This window comes from Peromyscus eremicus, chromosome 3, assembly GCF_949786415.1.
Source record: "Peromyscus eremicus chromosome 3, PerEre_H2_v1, whole genome shotgun sequence".
Lineage (NCBI taxonomy): Eukaryota > Metazoa > Chordata > Mammalia > Rodentia > Cricetidae > Peromyscus > Peromyscus eremicus.
Window position 1 is genome coordinate 5809779 of NC_081418.1, and position 13072 is coordinate 5822850.

Here is a 13072-nt window from a genome sequence, read left to right on the forward strand (position 1 = left end):
TCCTCATCCAGAAAACTCTATCAGATATCAGAACTAAATAATTCTTCATGCTCCTTTTTTTCCTTGACATCTTATTCTCTGTAATAATTTATAGCCTGCAAAGAATTTAACATTAAAACCGATTTATATTTTAAGTAATTTTTAACCTCTTTTGTGGTTTTTAATGAGGAGAGATAAGGCACAGACAACCCAGTAAAAACTGTTTCCTGACTTTGGATGGTTCTTCGTGTTTGGACTGGAAATGGGTCTTGTGGCAGTGAAGGAGCTTTTTTGAGAGTCAGAGATGTCAAGGGCTGCCTGAGCTGCAGATTGGCCAATGTGTGTTTTCTTTGCATCACTCTTTTCTTGTAAAAGAAATCTAATTTAATCTCTCATGAATCGTTATAAATTTCACTGTTCTAAAAGTCTGTTTTATATATCCATTTTCACAAATGCAGAAGGATGAATGACATCAAAAAGTGCTCTAAGATTAAAGCACTGACACCTTTATCTTTGTGGAAGTCAGACACTTCAATTTGTAAGGCACCAATAATAAAGAGTTAGAACAGACCACTCAGTTTCAATAGAGAAATTCAATAGCTGTCATTTAAAATTCTCCTGTTTGCTACTATTCCTCAAATCTACAAAATAGAAAACATTCTATTAAATAAATCTTTTTCTCTTAAAGTCTAGAATCATCACCACAAAGCTCAGGTTATCACTTTTAATAATACCCCGTGCCACTTAGAAATATTATACATACTTATTTTACATTTACAATTTTCCATCAACAAAAGCATGGACTATGCATGCCTTGCGGCAGCCTAAATGAAGGGCAGGTGGCCAAGTTTTATGCACTGTATCATTTTTGTACAGTTCCTGTAGTACAGACATGGCATTGAATGCTTTTCAAAATCTAGCTAGGGGAGATGTTCTAGCACATTCTGTAATTTATTCTATTATTAAAAATTGGCCACTTGTAGCCCATCTCCAAGAAAGTTTAGCAACATGAATGCATATTGTGATAGTTACCAAGATACATCACATTCTAGATAGAGAACACAAGAAACTTTACCCTCCATGCCCCAAGGAAATAAAACCTTAGCCAGATACAGGTGATAATACAGTAACCTTTTTCCGTGTGAAACTTTTGTTTTATAATGCTAGTTACATTTCTAGGTAAGTTAGTATCTCCTGGAGCTAGTCACACAGCACCTTTGATGTAGTCTTGAACAGACTGCAGCCACCACAAGTGGAAGAAAAGAGGTTGCTTAGAAGAGCCCACAGTCTTTGAGATTCTCTTTTATTATGATGTCTGTCACTGCATCAAACACGAACTTGACGTTTTGGGTATCAGTAGCACAGGTCATGTGAGAGTAGATTTCCTTATCTTCTTTTTTTAAATTCAGATCTAGAAACTGGTTTTTGATGTAGTTTCCTGCATCTTCAAATGTATTTGGTCCTTAATGTACAAAGAAATGAAAGACATAAACATTAAACACATCATAGAAATCATAGAGCTATAAATAGCACCAGCAAGTTTTAGGATTTAGCAACTGTGCATTACATGATGCTGTCTGATGTATGGAATCTTAATGTACATCACCTCTCGACCGCAAAGTCAAGGTGTCAGAGGTCAGATTTTAGGGATGTCAGCTCTGCTGGGATTTCTGAGAGTTATGTGTTGATTCATTTAGATGCATATGTAAAAAAAAAATTAAAGAAGACCAGGCTGTGAATCTTCGAAGCAGGAAAATGGTGGTCAGATATGGGAGGGGCAAGAGAGAGGAGGGAGACAAATGACGTTTATAATTGAAGTTTAAAAAATTATAATTGAAGTTTAAAAAATTATAATTGAAGTTTTAAAAAATTTTCTTTTTTGTTTTTGTTTTTGTTTTGGTTTTTTCCGAGACAGGGTTTCTCTGTGTCGCTTTGCCCCTTTTCCTGGAATTCACTTGGTAGTCCAGGCTGGCCTCGAACTCACAGAGATCCGCCTGGCTCTGCCTCCCGAGTGCTGGGATTAAAGGCGTGCGCCACCACCGCCCGGCTAAGTTTTAAAAAATTTAAAAGCTAATAAAACAAGATGAGTGATACAAATAACACACACACACACACACACACACACACACACACACACTTTCTTACTCTCTGTCACAAATACTGCATCTTGTGTTCCTGTGGTTATGCATATGCTTTAATACTAGCTAAAAGAGAAAATAAGTGAGACTATGGCAAATTAGGTTGCAGAAACAGGTAGTATTGAGCGAGGCCGTAAGAGAAAGTTGACAAGAGAGAGGAGAAAAAGGATGAAGGAAAGCCAAAAAGTACAACTGATCATGGTCTGAAATATCCCTTCCGCCAGTCCTTCTGGATGGAGTTGGGAAACAGATTGAACTTTGGAAGATGTGGTTAGATGCAAATGAATGAAATTTTGTAGAGGCAGTATACAAATCAAGTAGAAAAAGTGGTAAGGAAGCTCATTGTCTTGGCTGCAGGGCAAACAGAGGAGCTGAGCTGTGGAAGGCTATAGAGAGTGGCTCTTGGCTCTTCCATCCCTGAGAAACTTTGGTAGAATAACACTCAGGTCAGATGGAGAAGCGGAGGTATAAAATAGTAAAGCTGACAAACAACCATATCAACTGATTGGCTCCACTCCAGAATATATGTGCTGAGGACATGGCCAAAGGGACCCTAAAGACTTTCTAATGGGATAAAATTTTTGCATTTGTACTTTGTTGTTATGAGAAGCAAAATTCTAGGTGAAAATAATGTCTTCAAACAATATAACACAACTATGCTCAGAAGGTGGCTTGGGGCAAAATTCTTGCCTAGCATGCATAGGCCAAGAGTTCAACATCCAGTTCTAGTGAATAAATGAAAAATAAATAAACAAAAAGTACAATAACATAAAATAAATAAAATGAAAATTATAAACTTGTAAAGTAAATATTGACAGGAATACAAAATCACAGGAACTGTAATCATTGCTAGTGGGGATGCAAAATATTCCAGTTACTGAGGAAGGCTGGACACTGTATAATCCCACCAGTTTGAGATTCTGAAAAATAAGAAACTATAATAATATTTGAAACATCTGTACTTACTAGAGTTTGGAGGGAGGGTGAGGATATATACAGGTGAAACCTTGGTGATCATAGGACAACAGAACTATTTCATATGATATACTAATTCTCTAGTTTCTATCTGAATGTCTCCCGAAGGCCCATTTGTTACAGGTTTGGTCCCTAACGTGGTAACATTGGAGGAAGTAGAAATTCTTAAGAGGCAGGGCCTCATGGGAGGTCTTTTTGGCTACTGAGGATGTGTCTTCAAAGGGGACTTTGGGGTGCCTATCTCTTTCTCTCTTGCTTCCTCTTGACAGGGAGCTAACAGACCTATTATGCCACATTCCTTTGCCACAGACTTAAAAATAAGTAACAGGGCCAGCTGACCATAGATTGGAACTTCACAAACTATGAGATTTAAAAAACTGCTTTTTACTTTGTGAGCTGATTTATCTCGGGTATTTGTTATCTTAACAGAAAACTAATTAACATGACACACATTTAGCAAAACACATAGAACTATCAGACACAGAGAGCAAACCCTAATTACACTGTGGATTTCAGTTAATTATGTGTCAACATCATTCCGTCAATCACAAGGAGTGTATTACATCAATGTAAGATGTAACTAGCAGGATGCTATGGCAGAGGAAACTGAGGGAGTACATACAATATTTATTTCTCTGTGAATAAAATCTGACCTAAGAAACTATTAATTACATATCCCTCAGCTATGTCTATATTTAATCTATACCATTAAATATACATTCATGATTAAATTTATTACGTGATAGATGTGCAGACATTATAAATGATGTTTGTGATTCTAGAATGACACACACTAAGTAAAAACTAACTAGCATAATTATCTACTTTGACAGACTGTCATGGTCTTAGTATATCTAATACCTAAAGGGTAAATTTGTATTTATATTTATGTTTAAATTATGACCTTTTCCATCTTAGATAATTTTATCAACAAGAGTACATCTAAGTACCTGAAAATTAAGTCTCTAAAGGTAAATCAACCCTTTTGTGTGGCAGGACCTTAGCAGTTGCCAACTGATGGGATCAGCCAACAAATGGAGGAACCTCTCGTGTCCAAAGAAAGAGAAGTACCATCCTTCTCAAATTCATTCCTGCTGCTCACTGGCCACACTGTAGACACTGAAGAGTCACCAAGTTCCAGTGTGACATTGCAAGCTCTGGTTGGGGTGGCGCTACAGTGACATTATTATACGGAATGTAACACAGCTTGCAGTACCCTTGGATGTGCATGCAGAGTAGCTACTCTCTCCTAGTTAACAGTTTCCAGTTTGTTCCATTTGGGGTTTGCTTTAATTTACACAATAAAGCAAAGTTCCTCTTTGTTTTCAGGGGGAATCACAGTCGTGTAAGATCCAAATAGGAAGGCTGGTAAACTGCCACACAAGCACGAGGGCCAGAGTTTGGATCCCCAGAACCCATGCTTAAATCAGGGTGTGGCACTGTGCTTCTGCAACCCCAAGCTTGGAGTGAGGGAAAGGGTGGGGACAAGCGGATTCATGAAGGCTATTGGTCATCCAGTTTATTTGCATAGATGAATTACAAGTTCTGTGAGCGACCATGTGTCAAAAAAATAAAGGGTCGGGGACTGGGGATATTGCTCAGAGGTTAAAAGCACTTACTACTCTCATAAAGGACCTGGATTTGGTTCACAGAACTCACATGGTGACTCACTATTCTTTGTAATTTCCAGTTCCAAGGTATCCAGAGCCCTGTCCCTGCCTCCATTATGCACACACAGGAGGTGCACATAAACTCATCATTAAGCTCACACATATACACGGTGAGAATCATTTAAAGGTGAAGAGTGATTGAAGACATTAGACATTAGATATAAGTCTTGAGATTACACAGGCATGCACCCAGTTTTCATGTACACCACACACACACACACACACACACACACACACACACACACACACACGGTGGGGAGGGCGTGACACATAGGAACATTGGTCTTACACAAGCTTGCTATCTAGAACAGAGGGAAACAAGGTTACCTGTGTACTCTGGGAAGCAGATGCTGAGGTGCACCTTGGTCACTTTTTCCTGGAAGAGATCTTTCTTGTTGAGAAACAGAACAATGGAGGTGGTCGCGAAATACTTGTGATTACAGATGCTGTTGAACAGGTGAAGACTTTCATGCATTCTGTTCTGTGATGTAAAGAAAGAGAACGTGTGACGTCATTACCTCAGAATTTGGGCCTGGACATCACAAGGGCCTAGATAACATGCACATTTGTAAGGTTTGTGAGGACACTGGGCTGGGAACTGCAGCACTACCACTGGGCAGCACTGGTTTGTGTGCCTTGGGTGCTCTCCTCTTCCTCCACTGTGGCCTCAGACTTACCACCTCTTCATCTTCTACAAGCACCATGTCATAGGCACTTAGTGCAGCACAAAATATAATGCACGTCACTCCTTCAAAGCAGTGGATCCATTTCTTTCTCTCTGATCTCTGTCCACCTACATCAAACATTCTTTAAAAAAATAAAATGAATAATTAATGTCCAAATTTTGTTGAATTCTTGACATTGGCTGAATATTTCAACATACTTAAAATGCGTTCTTTGATTTCTGTTGCATAATTTAGGTTGATAAAGGACTACAGAAAAAGGGAAATTTCGTGAGTGAAATCATTCTCACACTAACTTGAGCATCTGGAAATTTTAAAGCAGTTTTAAATATGAGTCTTTTTTTTTTTTTTTTGGTTTTTCGAGACAGGGTTTCTCTGTGTAGCTTTGCACTACATTTTGATAAAAGTTTACACATATTTTTAAGAACAAGTAGACCAGAAGATTGGGTGTGTTATTCTGATACTAGGATTCTCTCTGCTGTCTTCTTACATTTCTTTTTATTCTAACAATTAGCTTGTGTTCTGTGCTAACACTGATTTCAATCAGCTTATATGAAGATGAAAAGGTATGATCGCTATTTTCAAAGATCTTGCTGGTTGGCACAGAGATATACATGCAAATGATCATAATATTATGTAATTAAATATTCAAATATTCAAAAAGTATGTCAGTACAGGGTGGGGTTTAATTCATTCTGAAGGATCATGGAAATCACTCACAGGAGGTGTTTGAACATGTGGACTCAGTTCTACTTTATTAAATTATCAGAAATTGTCATGAACAGAGAAAACGGGTAAGTAGCTAGCACTTACTCTTTCCCTCTTCTCAGTTACTGCCCATCTAAAATGCAATCTCTTTTTTCACCTCCTCTTTACAGCTCTGCTCTCATCAACTCACCAACACTTCCCTCAGGACTAGTGTGAAAGTACCCCAGCTCATTGCCCTGTGGCTGCTCCTCCAGCCTCCAGAGACTCTCCCAGCGCTCACACCTTTGTTTAAATGTCCTGACTGTTGAATGAACATGACAAAGTCACTTTCTTGCTTGTAACTTTTTCATGGATTCTATGTCCCTTAGAACAAGAAACAAACTTGTGACGACTCACAAGCTGTTGGGACTGTTCTTGTCCTCACTTACCTTGCAAGGCTATTTCCTGTCATGATCCTCTCAGTACAGGAAAACCATGGTGTTCCCTTGGTTAAAATAATACAAATATGTGTTTCTGATGGCTCAGGACTCTTTCACAGGCTCTCCCCTTTTCCTGGGATATGCAGTTTTCCTTCCCTTTCAATTAGTTAATTATTCTTGTCATGGAGTCTCCTGTAGTTCAGGGTAGGCTCGCACTCACTGTGTAGTTGAGACTGTCCTTCCTTCCTTCCTGCCTTCACCCTCCAGGTTGTGGGATCACAGGCATGTGGCACCATACTGGGATCCCCTGTTTTATTACTACTTCTCTCTCAAATTTCATGTTTTGCTACCAATCTCATCCACAGAGGAGGCTTTCTGAGAATTTCATTAAGTTCTCTCTCTTCATTTCCACTTACTTTGTGTGACATCAGTGTTACTTTATGGGATTCATGCCAAATAATAAAAAATATGACTTGTTTGTTTAACATCTACCGTTTAAGAGAACAGCAGCCGTGAGAGGCAGGGGCTCTATGTAAGTAACTGTTCCCTTTACATTGCCCAGCACCTTGCCTGGCATGGGTACACATGCAATAAATTTTGCGAAATAATTGAACAGAGACCACATTGACAAAATAAGTGGACAAGTTTCGCAAACAGCACATTTACATTTTACAAGTCTCTAGGTATGAGATAATGGAGCATATCTGCAGAAAGTGATGTAAGCTTTTAGAATCAAGAAGAAAAAGTTGAGCTACATGATTTAACTACCGTTTCCTCACCTATTCGTTGTCCATTTAGCCAAAGTTTTCTTTTCTTTTTCTTTTCTTTTCTTTCAGAGCTGAGGACTGAACCCAGGGCCTTGCACTTGCTAGGCAAGCGCTCTACCACTGAGCTAAATCCCCAACCCCTTAGCCAAAGTTTATTGAATGTTTCTAATACCAGACACCAAAGACAGCCTCCAGAGCTTCCAATCTGTTGTTGGTAGAGTATAGCAAGTATGGAAGGGCTGTACCTGGAAATGCAGCAATCAGTAATTACAAAAATGTCTAAAGATCTTTGAAAATGAGGAGCTAAGTTTTACAGGTGTCTGGGAAACATTTCTGGGTGAAAGCAACAGAGGAAACAGCAACAACAATGAACTGAAGGACTCCCAGTAAGCTGCTTGTGCTGGCTAGTAGGAAGAGCATGGGAAGCTTAGGTTTTATACTGTGGTCCCTGGGAGCAGGGGTGGAGGTTCAAGATCTTAAGGAATTTGTATGGAAGATTGGCATTGTTTGTTTGTTTATTACAGTGCTAAGGCTGCTTTAAACTGAGGGCCGAAGACATATTCGATAAGGTAGAAACTAAGTTACAGGGATATCATCATATTTGAGACAGAGATGATAATTATTGAAATCATCCAGACTGTATAGGCTTTTAGGGTGATGATACTTAGCCTAATAAATATAATTCAAATGTTTTCATAAAGATAATCAAAGTACAATGCTTTGGGTGTGGTAATGAAATCAAGTCTGTAATCCCAGTACTCTGGAGGCAGAAGAACAAGAATCAGAACAAATTCAAGACCACACAGTCCACATAGTAAGAGGCTGGCTAAAAGAAAAACAAAAATTACTTTTTACTTCATATTTCCCACGTAAACCCAGTAGATAAATGAAGCTAACTATACCCACTGATAAGAGGGGAAACTCCAAAAAGTCTAAGGTTTGACTCCAGACTGGGAAATACAAGTCACAAGATAAGAACACTAATAACATAGCTATCGTCTTTGGAGCAAAGAAAAGGAATTCCCCACAAGTCCCAAACCAAACTCAAACTATGCTACACTCTTGGGCATGTGAAAGAATCATTGACTCCAAGCCCTGGAAGGAGGAACCTTTAAGAAATGTACAGCTGTTTTTTATTATTTTTCAGATGTGTTCAATTAACTTACTCAAGGTTGTTAATCATTAAATGTTTGCTGAGGCCATGTGTTTTAGGCACTATGCTAGGCAATATAAGAACTAATTTGTATGATATTTTCCCCTTATATATAAACCTATTTACTATACCAGCTGTTCCTAACTAGTCCTAGCACCTAGAGTTAGCTACCAAGTAGTCTCTGGTTGGGGGCAGGCTGGGATAGTATCTAGTTTGTTCTCTTCAGATCACACAGCAGTTTTTTAAGCAGATAAACAGATCAATGGGCAAAAATAAAGTTTCCTCTGAGATATTTCCCCAAATTTAAACAGAAACAGTGTAGACCTTATGGATTCCAGGTGTTTTACATATTCTCCACTTGCTGATTTGTTTGCCTGTTCTGGATCCTTGGATGATGTCGAAGGAATGTGATTCTGTGCCTGAGCAAGGTGCATTAAATGTGGGTTTTCCACTGGCTCTAGAAAGCCCATCACTAAACTGGCGTTCATGATAGTCTTTTCCAATGCAACTGTCACTTGAGTCACATCCATAGATTTAAAGAGATATGTACAGTTTTAGTGCTAGCTTCTTCTTGGGTTCTAATCCTCTCTCCAATGACTGCTTAATGGAAAACTAACTAAGTGACCACAGGCCCAGAACAATGGAATCTCATGAATGGGTGACTTAGTTTTCAAGAAGAATACATTGGTTCCTTTTCACACTAGGAATGGGATGGGACTCAAGGACATGATGTTAAATTCTGTCCACTAGCAGGACTTGGATTTGCTGGAGCACTTGGTTTTGTCTCTTTTAATCAGCTTTTGTGATCTGCAGTCAATTGCCATTTATTCTGGATTGCACTTACTTTTTTAACTCCCATCACATTTTCAATCAAATTATCTTCTAATCTTCACATTCTGAGAAAGACCTTCTCATCAACTGCAAGTTTTAAGAACTGCTCGGAGCTATTGCAAGTAACCCAGTATTTTACCTTAGAGATAACGTTAGGATTTCGTGAGAATTAGCTTCATTTTATGTTTGGCACAGGTTCTACTACTAAGCAAAATGATAATAAGGATGATTAAGATATGAGAGTTCTAAAGGGAATTTTATGGAGTTCATAAATTCACCAGAACGAGGACAAAAGCACTGAACACACTCGCTTACTTATCTCCTGTGTATACTTTTCTCCACATTCATAAGCACAGTGATGTCAAGTGGCTCTACTCCAACTTAAGTCATATGAAGAGTCTGTGGTGATTTTCAAAATGAAAGCAAACCATTCACCTCACTGGCTAAGTCCTTCCCTTCTCTGGGGATCTGACAACCTTGCAGTAGACTGGTAATCCATAGCAGGTATGAGAGGGAGTTCTTCTTTTCAGGTAAATAAAAACAGTGGAGATACATAACAGTAGTGAGATTACCTTATCATTGTATAAACGTTGTATTTGAATTGTGTGTTCTCCCTGAGAAACAAAGTCATACCTATAGTTGTCTTTGCTCATGATAACACCTCTTTGTATCTAAAGAAAAAATAATATTCTGCCCACTAAAATTGAGCCTTTGAAGAGCTGAGCTTAGATTTTAAAAAAAATTATTATTTTTTAACAAAACTCACGTCAGTAAGATGTGAAATTTAAAGAACATGCCCTCAACTCTCAGCATTAATCAGCTTCCCGTGAACATGTGTAACAAGCTCAGCTTGCTTTCAAGAAAGAGAGGACAATGATTATGTAGTCTTTGTTCCTAGTGACACAGTGTTCTGAAAGTCCATCTTCGAGTGAATGTTTATGATCTTTCCATTTATGACTCACATGAGTCACAGCACTGTTTTCTGCACAGAATGACACAGAGGCTTGGGGCCAGAGTGCTCTGCACGTTTATCTAAGTCACCTGCTGTTATTGAACTGAAATGTTCATTAGCAAATTAGATCAAGGTCCAGAGAGTTGTTTTTATGTTGACTCTCCTGGACATCACATCAGCTTTGTGGAAAGCTGAGTCTTGTTTCACAATTATTATAATGATTTATTTCTCATATATATTTAATTTTTTTTTATTTTGGTTTTTTCAAGACAAGGTTTCTCTGTGTAGTTTTGGTGCCTGTCCTGGATCTTGCTCTGTAGACCAGGATAGCCTTGAACTCACAGAGATCTGTCTGGCTCTGCCTCCTGAGTGCTGGGATTAAAGGTGTGTCTCAATGCCACCCAGCTTTATATATTTAATTTTAGCTTCTTACAAAAATTCAAATTGAGGTCTATTTTAAAGAAATATAAATTAATGTAATATCTTCAAAGAAGCTGAAGACTAGCAACAGGGAATTTTGCTTATATATATAAACAACCAAAGACACTGTGATAATTCTTTGGAGAAAATTAAAATAAGAAAACCATCAATGTTCACTACCTGGGTGGTTTAATCTGATCAGATCAAACTGGCGAGTTAAGGAGAGAAATATTCATGCATGGATATCCTTAGTCCCCTGAATGAGAGCTTTAAGAGTGTTGTATGGAACTTGCAGTCCTAATTTTGGATATTGGGGAGGGGAGTATTTGTTTAATTTTTTAGGAGAGTCTTATAAATTTTTCAAATGTCTGATGGTAAAATTAGGATTCTTAATGGTAAAAGAAAGATTTTGTATTATTGACTAGTATACAAATAAAAATTAACAAGCCAGGATTTTAAATGATAGCCAAATATTGATTATTTGATAATTTGTGCATGATATTAGCAGAGGGCAAGCCACCAGAGATATATGACTGGGTTAAACAGCTGACTGAACAGTTGAGTTTTAAGGTTCTACTTAATCATTTTGGAAGGCTATTGAATTTTATGGGTTTATGTCAAGTAGCTGACTAAATATTTGACCACATGAAGGTACTTATGCTTTATATTATAATAGGTTAGTATGAATAATTTGACTATTTCAATTCCTGAAAAATCATTATGTAAACTAGGAGAGCTAATTATCAGCCATGCTTCTGCAGCTCATTTGTGTTACATGTCACAGCTCCTCCTAAAAGCATGGGGATCTCTGAACAAGCACCACTTCTAACCTTTTCGACTCTCTGGCCACCTTAAAAAAATGCTAATCTGAGTAGGACTTTATTTTGGACTTTTCTGTTAAATGATATTTGTACAAGATGCTGACTTAGTCAGAACTGTTTTAATATCTTACTATGGGTACATATGAGAACTTGAGCTGCTGAGCATGTGCCATTATTATACACTCACAGTCAAATTACCTCATACATCTTTCCCTAGCCAAGTTTTAAAAATGGAGAAGAATAGCTGTTAACAGACACTAAAGGCATGCATGTACAGAGATACGTCTAAATCTCTTAATTACTTTTTTAAATTAAGGATTTTTTTAATTCATTTTATATACCAATAACAGATTTCCCTCTCCTCCCTCCTCCTGCCCCTCTCCCCATCCCCTCCTCGAACAAGGCAAGATCTCCCATGAGGAGTCCGCAGAACCTGGTACATTCAGTAGAGGCAGGTCTAAGCCCCTCCAGTGGAAGAGAGAGAAAAAGGATTCTATGAGCAAGGGGCACCAAGATCACGATGGGAAACCTACAGAGACAACCACACCAAACTAGTGGGAACTCATAAGCTTTAGACCAAAAGCTGTGGAGCCTCTCTGGGACTGGACTAGGCCCTCTGCATAAGCATGGTAGTTGTGTAGTTTGACCTGCTTAAGCCCCACTCCCTCTTCCCCCGGCAGTAGGATCAGGATCCATCCCTGGTGCATGAGCTGGCTAATTGGAGCCCACTACCTATGATGGGACACCTTGTACAGCCTTGATGCAGGGGGAGGGGGTTGGATCTTAATTACTCTTGACATTAAAATATAATCAAAAATATTTAGAAGTATAAGTGTACCAATTCTGAAAACTACCATAATTACAAATGCCATTTCTCACGTTTATCACACATTGTATGAAAAACTATTTTCAATAAAAGAAAAATAGAAAAAATATTTCAGTCATATAATTTATAATCATAGAGTCATTAAATAAATTTTAGGCTATGTTTGTTGTTACATACACACAGTCTGAGAACTTAGGTGGAGGATGCAGAAAGGTGGCAAGTTTGAAGCTAATATAGGCTACACAATGAATTCAAGGCCAGCCTAACGCTATGTATCAAGACACTGTCTCAAAATCAAGGGTTAGGTGCACAGCTGATCAGTTAGAGGAACCTGCCTAGAATGTTGACATTCCTAGGTTTTATGCTCAGCTCTGCAAAGCAAACAAATAATCAAACTAGATTATATATTATTCTGGTAATATTAACCACAACCACATATGTAACAAATATTCAGCATATGTGGATTAATGTTCTCTGAGTTTTAATACAGAATAACAAATCTAAACTGGGATGAAGCTCCTGGCAAGACAAGCAGCCTCATAGCTAATCCGGGTGACTCATACTCTTGGAAATGAACACAGTGAATAGAATTCAACTTCATATTTTAAGAAAACTGTCTTTTTTTTTTTTTTTCAAATCACAGATCTGCTCAAACATTCTTCAAAGCAATTATGTCAAATTTACAAATTTTAAGCTCTGTGTTGAAACAGTTTCAAGCCTTTCTGGTTCT

At 38.1% G+C, this 13072-nt stretch overlaps 1 protein-coding gene across 1 annotated transcript in view; it reads right to left on the minus strand.

Annotated features, from left to right (window-relative positions):
- Positions 1-719: 719 nt before the first annotated feature.
- Gnat3 (G protein subunit alpha transducin 3) overlaps positions 720-13072 on the minus strand; it is a 45945-nt gene continuing 33592 nt past the window's right edge. The window contains exons 6-8 of the mRNA XM_059256472.1: positions 5440-5569; positions 5090-5243; positions 720-1441 (exon numbers count right to left, since the gene is read on the minus strand). Of these exons, the coding sequence (XP_059112455.1) occupies positions 1251-1441; positions 5090-5243; positions 5440-5569 (475 nt within the window). The 3' untranslated portion in view covers positions 720-1250. The remainder of the gene's footprint in view (positions 1442-5089; positions 5244-5439; positions 5570-13072) is intronic.